Source organism: Papaver somniferum, unplaced genomic scaffold (genome assembly GCF_003573695.1).
Source record: "Papaver somniferum cultivar HN1 unplaced genomic scaffold, ASM357369v1 unplaced-scaffold_125, whole genome shotgun sequence".
Classification (NCBI taxonomy): Eukaryota; Viridiplantae; Streptophyta; class Magnoliopsida; order Ranunculales; family Papaveraceae; genus Papaver; species Papaver somniferum.
The window spans coordinates 2,556,049-2,573,370 of NW_020621603.1; the positions used below are offsets into that span (position 1 = coordinate 2,556,049).

The 17,322-nt window shown below is 34.7% G+C and overlaps 1 protein-coding gene across 1 annotated transcript; it reads left to right on the forward strand.

Moving 5' to 3' along the window:
* Window positions 1-14,180: 14,180 nt before the first annotated feature.
* LOC113331140 (protein JINGUBANG-like) lies at window positions 14,181-15,790 on the forward strand. The gene has a single exon (XM_026577896.1). It carries the CDS (start codon window positions 14,232-14,234, stop codon window positions 15,495-15,497), a length of 1,266 nt encoding a protein of 421 aa, XP_026433681.1. The 5' UTR covers window positions 14,181-14,231; the 3' UTR covers window positions 15,498-15,790.
* The last annotated feature ends 1,532 nt before the right edge of the window (window positions 15,791-17,322 follow it).

Sequence of the window (17,322 nt, forward strand, 5' to 3'; positions counted from 1 at the left end):
AGTTAGAATCGAAACTATTTTGTCCAGAATTAATTTTTTGACTTCTGAAAGGCAACAACAATAAGTTAGTTTGGTGTTCAATTCCAGAACGACTTCTGGAAACAAAAAAAGTCGACTTTTTGTGAAGTAAGATATCCTTTCTTCTGACTTTTGCTTCTGGAAAAGCAAAAGAATTTTCGCTTCTGGTATCCAAACGCGCTACAAAAAGTTAGCTTTTCGAAGTTAGAAGTCGTTTTGAAATTCTTTACCTAAACTTGATTCTTTTTTTTTTCTTTTTTACTTCTAAAAACCAAAAGTTACTTCTAGATGCGCATCCAAACGCTATTAGTCAAGTGGTCTTTTAGTCATGTGCTTTTATATTGGGAAGCTGCTTGTTATGTTCTATCTACTCAAGTAACTCAACGGGGTCATGGTTAATTTGGAAATATTCAGCCAAAACCCTTGATTAGAGATTCAGGCGTTCATTTTATTCTCATTTCCTTAAAGCCCTATAGCCGTTAGATTATTAGGTTTTCCTTTTAAGAGCTCCCCTGGATATTTTCCTCTTCACTCTTAACTTTCCTGCCATCAATGGATTCTTCAAGAATAAGTTTATGTATGAAGAACATCAAACCCAAACCCTATTTTGGTTTAGTTGATTGTATCATAGCATAATGATTTCTCCTCTCATAACTGAAGTAAGTGTTTTTATTCTTCTAATTTTTATTGATTTTTATTGAAATCCTATAACCTATGTTGTTCCAGAGATGGGAAGTTGATTTCAGTGATACTCGCCAAAGTTCTCAATAAACCATCCAGAAACTGATTTTTTTGATATGATTGCCTTTTCTCTTGTTTTTTCAGGCTTCATGTTTGCAGAACTGCCTATCATTTAAGGTAAAGACATATGCAAGCCGAGGACTTCTCAATAAACTCAAAGAAGCTGATCTGAAAAAGGAAATTGCCAGGTGTTATTGGTTTTGTTATTCATTGCTTATCTTATGAACAACCAATATGTGTGATTGAGTATAACCGTTCACGAATTATTTGTGTTCTTGGTAGAACTATTCACAAAGGCCTGACTTATGTATTGATATGACTTTTATTAGTGAAATCGATCTCAAGTAATCAACTGAGATGGTATGATCGGGTTTGTGTTTTGTCTGACCAAATTTGGGAAAAGGGAACCGATCCTAGTAAGAGGTGCAGTACATCACAAAGGGGAACCGATCCTTGTATGAGGTGCAACAAGGTTTATAGCAGAAAAGGGAACCGATCCTATGAACATGTGAAACACGTTTTTAGGCAAAGGGGAACCGATCCTATGGACATGTGCAACACATATAAGTTAGATACCATATATATGTGGGGAACCGATCCTAGTACCTAGTCAACCGAATTTTGGAAAGATAATGTGACTATGCACAGTTTTCACATGGAAGGTAGAACCGAAACTTGTTTTGGTAGAACCGTTAAACCCATGATTGTGATTGAATGTTATTTGATCAATCACATAGTTTTTGAAAGTCAGCTGAACCAATTCTAAACTTGTTTGGAAGTGTAGCAAATCGGTTTCAAGGTTGTAAGTGTGAAAGAGAACTTACAAAGTAAGGACGTCGACATACTTTGAACATGTGCTATGAATGTTTATTCCTTTAATTGTTCAAAGTTATTCCTTAATAGCTAAGGGAAGAGAATCCCAGGATCGAAACATAAGTAAGTTAAGAATCTTTTAATTAAGGTTATTAATTTCATTTTATTGGGAAATACAAGAATTAGTAATGTGCATTTACTAATTAGATTTTTCGAGAGATTTCAATCATTATTTTTAGACAGAGCATTTCCAGGAATTATGAAAACCGAATTTGTGCTTTAATGAATATCTTGAGAATATTTTTAGGTTTTGGAAATTCCTTGGTGTCCAAACTTCCTTGTCTATAAATACTTGAAGTATGCCTTTCTAGCAAACTAATCCTTCGTAACAACAAGCTTCCTCTTTGTTGTGTTGTTACTGGTGTAACCACCTATTCGGAGAGGAGAGTAACCTAATTAAGCGAAATCTCTTACAGTCGCTCAGTTTAAAGTCTTCTTTGGGATTGAGAATCTCTAGCGTATACCGTTGGTGGGAAACTAGATAATTGCGATTTATCTTTTGTTTTCGATTGATTTGATTGACTAACTGTGGTTAAAATCTGATTGCACCTAGTTTTTTTATGCTTGGGAATCTTCTCTTCTTATATAAGATTCACTCAAACTAGTTCAGAGTTTCAACAGGGATATTTAGACTGTTGTTAGTGCTAAAGACGATCTTGTGATAATCCATTGTTAACAGACTCCGTTTTGTACGTGATTGATCACAAGAGATTCAAGTGATTATGTGCAGGTTTATATTGAAGATCTAAGAAGATTTGAAGACGAAAAAGATATTGAAGATTTCTAATTTTTGGGTTCATAATCTTTGGTGTGCCCAATACTTGTTTCGGTAAAAGAGGATCCAATTAATAATCGGTTTATCCTTGTGGTAGATTGGATTGATTAATTGAGTAGATCGGCATCAACACAATTCTTTGGATTAAGAGTGTTGTTGGCTTAATCTTAAACGATTACTTCGGTAATTGAACATAAGATAGATCTAAGGACCTGAAAAAGGAGTTTATGTTAAGATAAACATAAGAGCCTTTGTGCGACTCATATCACTTGGTTGAAAAGAGTGATACCAAATAGATTTGTTGTTCCTTTACTGTTTGGAATACGAACCAAAATAATTGATCCAAGTTGGAGGCGTGGGAATACAGACGGAACTAGGTGAACTATAGGTTTAGTTGTTTGGTCTCAATTATACGAAGTTGGTGTAATTTTGTGTAGCGGCTTAATCCTGAGAGTACTCAATTCTGTACAAGGTCCCGGGGTTTTTCTGCATTTGCGGTTTTCTCGTTAACAAAATCTTGTTGTGTCATTTACTTTAGATTTCCGCATTATAATTGTTTTATTATAATTAAAGTAAATCTCACAAACGTTAATTCCTATTTACTTGATAAGTGAATCCTATTGTGTTTGGTTAAGTCCGAACCTTTTTATCAAGTAACATACTTCGTTGTTGTATTGTCTCGATCTCGTATCCATAGACGATCACACGAAGTGTGGACCGATTAGTTGTATTGTCTCGACGCAGTCCATAGACAATCACTTTCGGAGAAAGGACTTATAGGTAGGAAAAGTTTTAGGTTGAGGTATATTTGGGTACCCTCGCCTTTTCAATTGGTATCAGAGCAGGCAAACACGAAAAGATCTAACAATCTGGGTTTGGTACGTTCCAACTTATAAGAATGAACTCGAGTTATCATGGATCGACTTCAATTAACGTACCGCCAAGATTTGACAGAACAAACTATCTATGGTGGAAATCTACTATGAGATCTTTTCTTCAATCACGAGACTTTAATACTTGGTTATTAGTCGTCGATGGTTATATTCGTCCAAAGATAGAAAATTCGGAAACTGAGTTTATAAGCTTAGTATATTTTTCGAATGAAGAAAAGGCACTTGCAAAGAAAAATTCGGATGGTTTGAATGCTATTATTCATGCTGTAAGTCGTGATTTACAATATCATGTGTCAACATGTCAAACTTCGAAAGAATCTTGGGATAATCTTCAGATCGTATTCGAAGGAAATTCATCAGAGAAACAAGCTAGACATCATGTTGAAAACCCGAAACACATATGTTATGCTAAACAAATTCATGTAAACATAAATTGATTCAACATATTGTGACTTTTCACATATGAGCTTCAATCGGAACACCTTATGATCCTTTGATAAAGCGTACCAACATGGGCTAGAACTTAATCCCGCTAAATCAAAAAGCCACACAAATCATACAAGTTACACCATATGAGATCGGATATTAAGGTTAATAAAAACCGAAATCAGACATCTCATAAACTGAAAACACTTAGCAAAAAAAATTTAAGCATTCATTCACATGCTATGTAATTAGAAACTATCTCATCAAACAAAAATTATAAAATAATAATTTTATTCATACATAATATTGATAGGTTTATTCAAAATAGACCTTACACAGAAATATCGAATTAAATCAATACATTGATGTCTATTTTTCTCTAAATAAGTATTTTCAACTCTCTCAGAGTTTCTCAGTTTGCTTTGGAGTCATATCAGGAGATCTCAAAGGATTCCAATCATCTTCAATGATCACTAGTCTTGATTCAAGACTCATAAGATTGTTGTTGACTTCTTTTACTTCCTTTCGCAAATACTTTTCCATGTTCCGTACTTCACATAAAATTAGATCTATTTTAAGTGAAAGATTCTTGAGAAGATTATCATTAAGGGATGAAATCTCTGCATTAGGAACATCTTGATTACGCTCTGGACCAGAGTCTGGATCACCATCCGAAGATTCGAAACAGAGTTTCTTGTTAGGAATCAATATAGTCCAGACTTTTTTCAACTTTGTGAGAGTTGCAGCTAGAGGTAGACATTTTGTCAGATCTCTATGAAATGAAATGAAAATTTCATTCTCCTATAAATAATAAAAAATTTCTCATAATCTTTGAGAATATTTTTCATTTAATTACATTAAACGAAAATATATTTTTTTATTAAAATATTTACAAACATATATCCTTACTGTTTTCAATCAATAAATAATAAGGATATATGTTTTCGATGACCAAGTTAGGTTATCAATTTTCGCTCGTTGAAATTGAATTTTCTTCCCTTAGAAACCTCAACATTCTTACAAATTTGATGTTCTTTTACTTTTGAACTGTTAGATTCTTTTCTCAAATTTGAGACAAAATCTTGGTATCTAAAATCACATCATTCTATTTCCTTAGTTGACCCTTTGAAGTGATTTTTGTTTTTTACTTAGATCTTGTCTTTTTAGACCGACCGTGTTTGTCTTTCTGTGAGATAATAGGACATTGTTTTTTATAATGCCCCCAATGTCTGCATCGGAAATAGGGTCCAGATGTATTCTGATTACAACCCTTAGGTTTGATAGATTTTTCCAACCTTTACTTGTGACTAATTTTTGGTTTATGCACATCAAGGGTTGATTTACAAGGACAGACAAGTGTATTCCTCAATTTTGAATTCTCTACTTTTAGCTTTCTGATTTCATCTTGAATACACCAATTACAAGGATCGGTCACACACACTTATGATCGCTCACACCAATTACAAGGATCGATCATACCATCTCATTGTGATTACTTAGGATCGGTTACACCAATTACCAAAACCGGTCATACCGAATCATAAGTCTAGGTATTGTGATCGGTTATACCAAGATACATAACCTGAGTTAAGATTGGTTCTACCAACTCACACATATTGGTCATCCAAAGAATATGCAATGAATAGCCGTACCAATAAACCAATTTATTTCCCTTTAGATTCATGAAACAAGTTCATGAATGTACTTCCTTTAAACAAATGTAAAACATTGTTTCTTAGGATGCAATCTTCATATACACCCATTGACATAATCATAAAACTATATACAAGATTATGTCGATGTCATATCTACGAAGTTCAAAAGATAAGCGTTATACTTCATAATCTAATTCCTTAATACTATGATCATACTATTATGATCATGTATCATCACTAGAGTATTATATACAATATGTACAGTATATACTGCTTAGCAGTTATATTTTCAATATGCACGACTTTAAAGATACGTTAGGAATGAAACAAGTTCAAGTCAATATTACTAACCTCAAGTGGAAGGATGATGTCATCGTTGTAGTTCGTTACTTCTTCTCATTCTTCAGGTCTTCGGAGTAATACTTGTATGTCTCAACATTCCTAGACTTTCTAGTCTAACCTAAACGAAGTTGAGTCTAGTATCTAATCAAGCGACTCTAGATGATTTTTTATACCAAAATATGACAACCAAACTTGACATACCAATGCTTGAGTCGTTTTTTGTAAGTGTAAATACTAGAGTCTATATACTAGACTAAATACTGGACCAGCATTTATTGGAATTAGGAAAACCGAATTTGGGCATTCATTGCATATCTTGAAAATATTTCGGTTTTGGATATTCCTTGGTGTCCAAACATCCTTGGTCTATAAATACCTAAGTTTGCATTTCTAGCAAACTATCCTAAGAGCCAGGCAAACTTCATTGCTTGTTGTTTCTGGTGGAGCTGTCTATTATCTTAATTAGGTGAAATCTCTTACGACTGCTCGTGTAAAGACTTCTGTGAGATCAAGAAGATATACGAGTACCGTTGTGGGAAACTAGATATTGCAATGTTATTAGTTTCCAATTTTATTTGATTGACTAACAGTTGTTGAAACTTTGACTACACCTAGTTTCTTTATTCTTGAGAATCTTCTCTTCATATATAAGATTCACTCAGACTAGATCAAAGTATCGACGGGATATTTAGAACTATTGTTAGATCTAAAGACATCTTGTGATAATCTATTATTAACAGACTTCGGTCTGTACGTGATTGATCAGAAGAGGACTCAAGTGTTGTTTTGCAGGTATTTGAAGGAAATAGAAGATTTGAAGACGAAGAAGAATTCTTATTAGTTTTCGTATCTTGTGGATTTAGTTCACAAACCTTGATCTGCTGGCATCCAACTAGAATCAGTTTATATTTGATGGATCTGATTGATAGTTGTGTGTGATCGGCATTCTCTATATTTATCTTTGAGATCTATATCGATTGTGTGCGAATCTAGATTTGACTATTTCGGTAGTTATTGGATAGATTGATCTAACCAAACAAAGGAGTTTATTATATTAAACATAAGAGACTTTGTCAACGACTCATCTTATCTTTATCAAGATTGATTGGAATGGTTACCAAACAGATTCTTCCTTTGTTGTTTGGAATACGATCCAAAGGACTTGTTATTCATGTGCGCGACTCTAGAATTCGAAGGCACTGGAATACTGGGGGAACTAAGTAGCTAGGGGTAGTCTTCTTGGTATCAACTATACGACGTTGGTATTTGATTTTGTATAGCGGCTTAATTCTGAGAGTATTCAAAACTGGACTAGGTCCCGGGGTTTTCTGCATTTGCGGTTTCCTCGTTAACAAAATATTGTTGTGCCATTTACTTTACCTTTCCGTATTATAATTGTTTTATTATAATTACTTAGCTCCGTAATACTTGATATCGATCTTATAGAGTTTCGTTTTTCCGAACCTATTATCAAGTGCACACGTTGTTATCATATCTCCTCGATCTAGTATATCCATAGTCAATCACACAAGTGATCTTGTTGTTGTATTGTCTCGATCTCGTATCCATAGAAGATCACACAAAGTTTGAACCGAATTGTTGTATTGTCTCAACTTTGTCCATAAACGATCAAATTCGGTAAAGGACTTATAGGTTGAAATAAAAAGATTGTGGTGTATTTGGGTACCATCATCTTTTCAGTCTTGTCCTGGCGTGGAAGAAGGAAATTGATCTCGGTGTGATATCTTCTAATAGTAGGGGCATCTATGTTACTACTTATGATATTATCCACTATAAAGAATGCCACATACACTTTATCAATGGTGAACCTAATATAACCCTTAGACGGGCTTTTTGGGAAATCCAGTGTCTTTTACCTCCTATACCTCTTGATAAACCAGCCTTCTTTTTAGGAGATTTTAATGTCCTCCTAGGTGTTGAAGATAAAAATGGTGGTCTAGAAGTAGATGATGTAGATTTTTTTTATCTTAAAAACTTCTGTAGTGTTTTTAATCTGCATGACCCTGGTTTCGATGGACCTAGATTTACTTGGTCTAACATGCAACAAGATCCTAATTTCATTCTTGAGAGATTGGATAGATGTATTATTAATTAAATTTCGGAGCAGCTTTTCCCTAAATTTTGTGTTAATAATTTGCCTAGGGATTCCTCTGATCATTGCCCTATGCATATTGGTTTCAATGTTGAAGACATATGTATGCCCAAACCGTTTCATTTTATGGCTATATGGATTGAGGATCCTACTTGTAGGTACATCATTGCAAACTTTTGGTCCGTTAATGTGGTGGAGTCTCCAGCTTATAAACTTAAAGAAAAACATTTAAACACCAAAAAAGGCGTTAGGGAATGGAATAAGTATTATTTTGGTAATATGCAAACAAACATTAAACTACTAGAGATGATATCCAAACCTCTAATCCTACTGATTCTTTTTCAATTTCCATACTTAGAGCTAGGTTAGAATACTTGTATAATCTATAAGAATTGTATTGGAAGGAAAAATTCATAGAAGTGTAGATTTTGGAAGGAGATAGAAATACACCTTATATCCATAGATTCACTCTCCTCAGGAGAAATTCCATCAGTTGGATTAAAGACTCTTCTGGTACAGTTTTAACTGATAGAAAGAGCATAGAAACTTCTTTTGTTGATTCTTTTAAATCTTTATACTCTTCTCACCCTCAGCAATATCAGGATGAGAATCATGAGAACCTCCTTGTTAAAATCTCTGAAGATCAGAATACCCAGTTGGATCTCCCCCTTACTGCTGAGGAAATAAAAAATGTTGTCTTTCAAATGGGTGGGAAAAAAACTCCTAGTCCTGATGGTTTTACTGGACTTTTTTATCAAAAACATTGGGACATTTTTGGTGAGGTTGTGGTTGATATGACACGGACTTTTTTTCGAACTGGGCATATTGCTAAAGTTTTTAACCATACTAATGCTGCTTTTATCCTTAAAGTTCCTTTGGATGAACTAGTTTCTCAGTATAGGCCTATAAGGATTTGTAATTTCATCTATAAAATCTTATCCAAAACCATGGCTAATAGACTTAAACTGTTCATGGGCAGTTTAATTTCCCAAAACCAGTGTGCTTTTGTCCCTAAAATAAGTATTTTTGATAATATTCTTCTAGCTTAGTGAAGTTGTTTATGCAGTAAACCATTACAACGACAAAAGATGGTTTTGCTGCTATAAAACTGGATATATCTAAAGCCTATGATAAACTAGAGTGGTATTTTCTTGATAAGGTTCTGAAAAAAAAAAGGTTTATCTGACCGTTGGGTAAACTTGATTGGTCAATGTCTATCTCTTGTCTCTTACTCTGTTTTGCTGAATGATAGTCCTTCTTGTCTTATTAATACTGAGAGAGGTTTGAGGCAAAGAGACCTCTTATCTTTATATTATTTGTTCTGAAGCTTTATCTGCTTACATTGATGCTCTTACTAGCAAAGGTCTTGTAGAGGGTATAAAAGTCTGTAAGGATGCCCCCTGTATGACTCATCTTTTGTTTGCTGGTGATTCTATTTTATTCTCTACGTTGTTAAAGATTTTGAAACTTTTAAGACTATCTTAGAAAATATTGTTTAGCTTCTGGACAGGAAATAAATTTTGATAAATCTGGTATCATGTTTAGTAAAAAAAATATGAGCCCCTCATGAATCATCTGTCTAATATTCTGAATATTCACAATAGAGACTTACGAGAGAAATGCCTTGGTACCCCTATTGCGTTTCAAGCCTCTAAGACTCAAACTCATATGGGTATTTTGCAAGTTGTTGATGCAAGAACTTCTTCATGGTTTCGTAGATTGTTGTCTCAGGCTGCTAGGACCACTTTGGTTAAGCATGTTGGTCAGGCTATCCCCCTATATAAGATGGGTGCTTTCCTTATCCCTAAACATCTATGTAGGAAAATGGACTCCCACTTCTATAGATTATGGTGGAGGGAAGCTCTTGATCCCAAAGACAGGAAGCTTCACCTTATTGGTTGGGATATTCTTTGTTCCCCTAAATCTGAGGGTGGTTTCGGTTTAAGAAAATGTGAACTGAATAACTTAACAATGTTGGATAGAATGCCTAGAAAATTATTGAAAATCCTGATTGTCTGCTAGGTTCTATTTAAAAGCTAAGTATTTCCATAAAACTGATTTTCTCAATGCTAAGTGCCCTAGTGTTTGCTCTTGGACTTGGAGATGCCTTCATGCTATAAAAGAGATGATTAAGCCTTTTTCTCTTGGATTGTGGGTGATGGAAAATATATTGACCCTTAGTGTGATAAATGGATCCCTAACTTAGGATCTGCTAATCCTAACCCTCTTATTCCTCCTGACCCTAGTGCTTAAGTCTCTTACTTTATTGATGCTGAGTCCAGGTCTTGGAACGTTGATAGATTACATACTTATTTTGATGATATGTTCAGAAGATCATTACTATTCTCTTAAGCCAGCTTTGCACTCCTGATAGGAGGGCTTGGGAACTTTTAAAGAATGACAGATTTTCCTCTAAATTTGCCTACCTGGGACTCAGAGGGCTTATGCCTTCCCCTGGTAGCAAACTTTGAAAATGCATTTGGAAACTTCGGGTGCCTCATCGTATTCAACTCTTTATTTGGAAAGTTGTCAGAAATGCTTTGCCTGCTAGAATTATTTTGCATACTAGAATGCCTATGCATTCTTTCGACTATAGTAGATGCTCTGATCATAGAGAAACCATTATGCATGCTTTGGTTATCTATCTCTTTGCTAGTCATGTTTGGTCTTTGGATTATTTCTTTGCTAATGTTAATGCTTTTATTGATAAGACTTTAACCGATTGGTTAAATTTCTGGTTAATTGATCTTGCTTCGAAGATTCCTGATGATAGACATTGTTTCTTTGTTATTATCATGTGGTCTTTATGGAGTTCTAGAAATAATTTGGTCTTTAGAAAGCTTTAGGAAAATCATGTCACTGTCACTAATAGAGCCAAATCTATGTTTCTGACTATTATACTAAAACCTCAGATCCCTCTTAATCTCACCTATACCTATAATGATACATGGATGCCCACAATTTTTGGATGAATAAAGTGCAACACTAATGGAGCCTTTGATGACACTACCTTGGCTAATGGTGCAGGCTATGTGATGAGAGATTTCTCCAGTAAAGCTACCTTTTGTGCATTTATCGTTTTTGATGTTACCTCGGTTGAAGAAGCATAAGCAAAATCTATCTGGGATGTGTTGAAAAAAACCCTGGAGCTAAAGCTTACTCATATCATTATTGAGAGTGATGCAAAAGACCTAATCAACCAGTTTTCTACAGGAAGATTTGATGGGAATGCAAGAACAAATGTTATTTACAAAGAGATCAAGTTTTTTGCTTCTTCTTTAATCGGATGTATTTTTACTTTTCAACCTAGAACTTGTAATTCGATTGCTCATGAACTCGCTTTACGGGAAAAACAGAACAATCCTACTATGTACCGATTTGTTCCTCCTATCTGGCTTAGACCGGTAGTTGAGGGGATCATTAACCTTGTTGAAGGCCTTTGTTTAAAAAAGAAAAATTATTAAAAGAAAATCAATTTCATATTATTTTCAAATTTCATATTGTCGAATGAGTCAAATTCAAACACGCTTTCACAAGTATATAATAAAACTAAGGGGAATTTTGCATATGGATGAGACTCGAGACATTCTCCCCCACACTCATAGTTTCATTCTCTATTTATTATTCGTCTCTGTTAACTCGCTTGTTAGTATGTATACCGTATGCGCTTGTTTTTTTCCATCAATTCATGACCACGAAGGATAATTCATTCGATACTTGATGGTATGGTATTAGAGTTGGCATCGTATTGGACAAAGCATAGCCCAACGAGTCTAGATTCCTTGCAAACAATGGGCCAGAAGAAGATCATAATGATTCATATCCTAATCCTCTTCTCATCAGTAACTTTTGGTCGTATTCTGTCCGTACATCACTACGGTCAAAGGGTTTACATCTAATGCAAGTTGGTTAGGAAAGCATATTTTGCACTCTTTTTTCTTGGTAGACAAAAGGAAACTCCCACCCCTTTTTGGATTGATGTCTGAAGTTGAATTCAACCAAACAAGTATTAAGACATGTGGATAAGCAGTTTTTTCTTTCTTGTTGTTCCTTTGGCAGAAATCATGCAAATAGCGACCCAATGCCTGGAGAAATTATGAGCATATGAGGTCTATAGTCTCTGGACTTTGTCAGATTTCCATACTTGAGAAAGAATATAAACAAAGATTTAGACTTTGGAGAACTCTTCCGTGCCATGCAAGAACGATACAGGCGATATTTGGTTTCGCCTGTATCTAGTTGAACGGAGGATAAGAACTCTTCCGTGCCAGATCAAAAGTCAATCCAGAAGTCACAAGCTAAAAGTTGGTTTCGCAAAAGGTTAACATTTTTGTTTCTAAAAGTAACTCTCAAATTTTGTTCTCAAAGTAAATTCTGATATTTTGCTTCTCGGAAAGGAAAAATTACTTCTTAAGGTGTATCCAAAGATTCCAAACACTATCCCAATGCTAAAACTAGAATGTTAAACGGAAAATATAGACCTTACCGACATGTAACTCTTCCTTTCATTGTGAAAGCTGCCTACATATATGTTTGTAAATCTTCAAACATTAATGATGATTGGTGTTAGATATTTTTCCTAGTTTGTTTTCTAACTTTTTGGATTTACCTTTTAATAAAATGAACAATTTTTTTTTATATGCTTTCTTGTTACTGAATTGGTACTAGTGGATGGATGAGTTGCTTATCCTCCATTCAACTAGATATTTTGATATGAATTATGCTTCTTCAGTCTACTATTTGGATTGCCTTTTTTGGTTTTACTTTTCAAGTTTTGTTTCTTCTTCTTTCTTTTCCAAATTTCTATCTTGGATTTGACTATGAAATCTCACTTTGATAATGTAGTAACAAGAATCACCAATGTACAGACTATTCCAATTTGGAAAAGAATATTGGAGACGTACATGATACCTAAAAGTTGGCAAGTATTGCCGAATACGAGGTACTGTATTTTGGCTGCCAAATTGTACTTGAAGAAGAATATCAGCTAAATGATAAACCATATCGGAACATTTTGTGTTACTAAAGGTCGGTGAATTCTTGCATCTAATCCAACCTGTATGTAATACAGTGTATCTATAAACTATAGGGATTCATGAAGTTAGATAGCAAAACCTAACAGACTATCACAGGCTGAACTCTTTTTTCAGGCTGAAACAAAAAAAAACAAGAAAATGAAAAATGAAATATCCTTAGTATGTCATCTCAATAACAAACAACCCACAAGTAATGAAGATATTAAGAAGAGTGTTCTAGGGACCCCTTTCTCCACTGACCTTAAATACCTTAAGAATTGATTGGAGCATAATTCAGTGACCAATGCATTACAGCCCATTGTTATCCCAAGTACTTCCCACTTAGACGTGACCAGTATGTTAAGGTTTTGAATCCTGATGGCCTAAACATTAAGATGCTATACTAGAATGCATATAGGTCGTAAGCAAAGTTGTTCCAATCTCTGTAACCCTACCCATACCATAATTGTACACAAAAAAAGTGCTAGGAACCTTAAGATAAGGACATTTCTTGTAGGGTATCCCCTGCACTGTTGACGATTACACAAGATAAGAGTCTGTATAATTATTCAACGTCACTGCAGAGGCAATCCCTTCCTGCCTGCCACTTATGAAAATTAATCAGGGTTCGTTGACTAATCAAAAAGCATAACCAAAATGACATGCAAAGCATCTGGCAATGTGATACAATCGTTGAAACTTGAAAATAAATTTTCAGTATGAACATTGTTGTCGACATCTTATTTAATCAGATTTAAACAGGGTAAGAAGAAACCATTACAACAGCAACATTTATTTAGTTTATCGGCAGAGGGAACCTCTCGGACCCTCGGTTGAAGTCCTCCTGTTGTCAATGACTTCACCATGTGAACCCTGGAGCAGATCCAGCCCCATACAAGAAGAGTAAAGGCCGTCTGCGAATATGTTGGGAACTCATTTTGTTCCTTCCATTGCTTTCTTTGGGCAATCACCTTTCCGACTTAAACTGAACAGTAAACCTAAAGCAATTTGCACATCCACTTTATATATACATAGTGGCCAAAAAGAAGAAAGATTTCAGACACTGTTTTATCCCTTTGTTCCAAGTGGCCAAAAGAGAAAGGTTGAGAAACAAATTGCGCACACACACACACACGCATTGGATGAGAGTATTATACTTCAAAATAAAGCAGGTTAGGTGTGCCTGAGTAACCACTTAGCATCATCTCCTGGTTAAAATGCATTCTGCATTGCCCATACATTTAACCAACTTGACTAGTCTATCTGGCCCAGTAGTTTTCCCTTTTTTTGCACCATCTTGTTCTCTCCTATAAATATATGCAACTCACCTTCTCCCTGCTCTGCCTACTCTGTCTTTATTTCATTCCGTCTCTAAAAAAGATGGGGATTGTTTCATGTCCAATACTTTGTCATCCAGAGAAGGAAGGAGAATCCATGTCTCACTCTAATAACTCATCAGACTCATCAATTTCATCACTCACTTCTCAACCAAGTCTTCCAACTGTTCCATCACTGACTTCACAATCTTCTATCCAGAAATCCTTGACAACCTTTCATGAATGTATTTCCACCCTTAAAGGTCATTCTTCTTATGTTTTTTCTCTTGCCCTCTCTGGTAAATATCTTTACAGTGGTGATTCTAATAAAGAAATTCGAATATGGAGTCATGATTCTAACACTCTAAAATCAGAACGAGTTAATGATGTTGAGAATTCAATGAATAACACGGTTGCGATTGGTAATGGTGGTGTTAAATCTCTAGTAGTTTATGGTAATAAACTCTTTAGTGCTCATCAAGATCATAAGATTCGAGTATGGTTAATCGACAACAGCGAAACGACTCAGCTCAAGAAATACAAACAGCTAGCAACACTTCCAACACTTTCCGACCGTTTATCAAAGTTAGTCTTACCAAAGAATCATATTCGGATAAGAAGACACAAGAAATGCACTTGGGTTCATCATGTTGATACAATATCTGGTTTAGCTTTATCAAGAGATGGGTCTCTTCTGTACTCAATTTCTTGGGATAGAACATTTAAAATTTGGCGAACATCGGATTTCAAGTGCTTAGAGTCTGTAACAGATGCACATGATGATGCCATAAATGCTATTGCGGTATCTAATGATGGTTTAGTCTACACTGGATCAGCTGATAAAAAAATCAAAGTATGGGGAATAGTTGAAGGAGAAAAGAAACACTCATTAATGGCTACATTAGAAAAACATAAATCTTCAGTCAATGCTTTGGTTCTTAGTAGTGATGGGTCTACTTTATATTCTGGTGCCTGTGATAGATCAATTGTAGTCTGGGAAAAGGATGGTACTGGTGGTAATGGAATGGTGGTTGTGGGTGCTCTTAGAGGACATACTAAAGCAATTTTGTGTCTGGCAATTGTATCAGACATGATTTTTAGTGGATCTGCTGATAAAACAGTTAGAATTTGGAGAAAATGTTTTGAGAATAATGGTTATTCATGTTTAGCAGTTTTACAGGGACATAATAGACCAGTCAAATGCTTGACTGCAACTATTGACCATGGTAATTCATCTTCAAAAGCTAACAATACTGGCTCTTATCTTGTTTATAGTGGCAGCTTAGACTTTGATATCAAAGTTTGGCATATTTCAGTCCCCTTTCTTTAGTAGGTTTCAGAAGATTTGTGCCAATATGTTGAAATATGTTTTAACCTTCAAACTTTTATTATTTTGGATCTGTAAATAGAAAATTGGAGGTCCATTTTCAAAAAAATTATGAACTTATTACATAATTTTTGAGAGGTATGTAAATTGATGTTAGGGGAAAGTCTACTTTGGTTTTTGAGAAGCAGAGTTTCCATTAATTTGTTAAGCTTTTCGAGAGTTTGAAGCAGTGTGTGAGAGACTCTGTAATGAAGATTAATTATCAATGTAAGCACTTAAGTTGTGTTGTTTGAAAATGGAGTTTTTCACAGAATGAAATTTTATATGGATCTGGCAAGTTAATCACCCTATATTTAAAAAAATAAAACAATTGACTGGAGACACTTGCAGATTTCATCCTGGAATTGTACTTTTTAGTGGATATCCTGGAATTTCACCTTCCAGATTTCATCCGGCAAGTGACAATCCGGGAGCAAGATTCAGGTCTTCTCCCAGCAGTCGCTGGAAGATCTTGTGTAACAAACATCAGATGTAAGGAGAAACTGAACTACAAAAGAAAGTTAAGCTAAACCACAGCAATTAACAAGCATAGTTAAGCTTAACCATTAGTAATTCCCAACTAAGCCACAAATTATTAAGCTTTACTGTAGATTGAGTTGATTGATGAATGGGCAAAGAATGTTCTATTCTCTACAACTTTCTATTTGACAAGATGCTTTAAGTAAGATTTAGATCTTATGTTAGCCTATTAAAATGCATTGCAAAGTTGGTGAAAAGAAGTCCAATCTCTTGCCAAGAACTTCTATAACAAAAAGTTTCAATTCCGTCACCTTTCAACTTCTCATATATTTTATCAAATGGGAAATTTGAGAATTGGGAAGGCATAATTTTCTATCAATTAGAAATCTCAAAACTTAGATTATTCAACTAGGAAGTCTAATCAGAGTCAGAAGACCCATTTTTTCTTTTAGAATCAGAAGACCCTATAGATCAATGACAGTGATCTGGACCGGAAGTTACGGACATAGGGTCTTTAGAACAGCTTATACACATTCAAACTTAAACAGAGGCTATCAACAAAATGAAGTTTCAACCACGTTCTGTCATTCAAACTTAAATACGCAAGATTCGACTTGTTTAAGAGAGTAAGTTAAACATTTCAAATTAGTCGGTTAGATAATTTGGTTTACTGTGACTTTTGTAAAAGACAAGAAACAACTAAGAAAGCTTAAACAGATGTACACCAGCTAAGTGTCATACAGCATATCTATCTTAGTCATTATGTTAGACTAAGTTCGGCGTATGGGAAAACAGAGGTGATTAAGGTTTATTATTCCATCTGATTTGTCTCTAATTAACTTCAAGGCTGATCCGCAATCAATGACCTAAAAAGCTATCTAAAGATTAGGTAGTACTAGGTATCGTCCCACCGCCACATCCTAGTTGCTCGCATCTTTAATAAATTTAAGGTAAATGTCATTTAGTCACTGCTAATTGTTTTTCTTAACCCAGAGTTCATGCAAGAAAGCATTTTAATAGTTAACATGTATTCCTATATGAATAAGCATCAATAGTTTCAGATGCCGCTTGACACTAAAGCAAGAATACCTATATTCTGATAGATCGGAATCAAATGAGAAACACATCAAGGATTTCATTTGTCTTTCTGAATATTGTAATGACAACTTGTGGGTAAGTGGAAAATAATACGATTTATTTTAGAATTAAACTTTATTACTCTTAATTATATTTGTCATGAAGACAATGAAACCTAATAATATCACTCAGTGTGTACGAAAGTTAACTAAAAACATCTGGCACCATTACT

Bases quoted from the DNA above. Each gene is read 5' to 3' on its own strand.
- LOC113331140 (XM_026577896.1), top strand. From the start codon at position 14,232: ATGGGGATTGTTTCATGTCCAATACTTTGTCATCCAGAGAAGGAAGGA.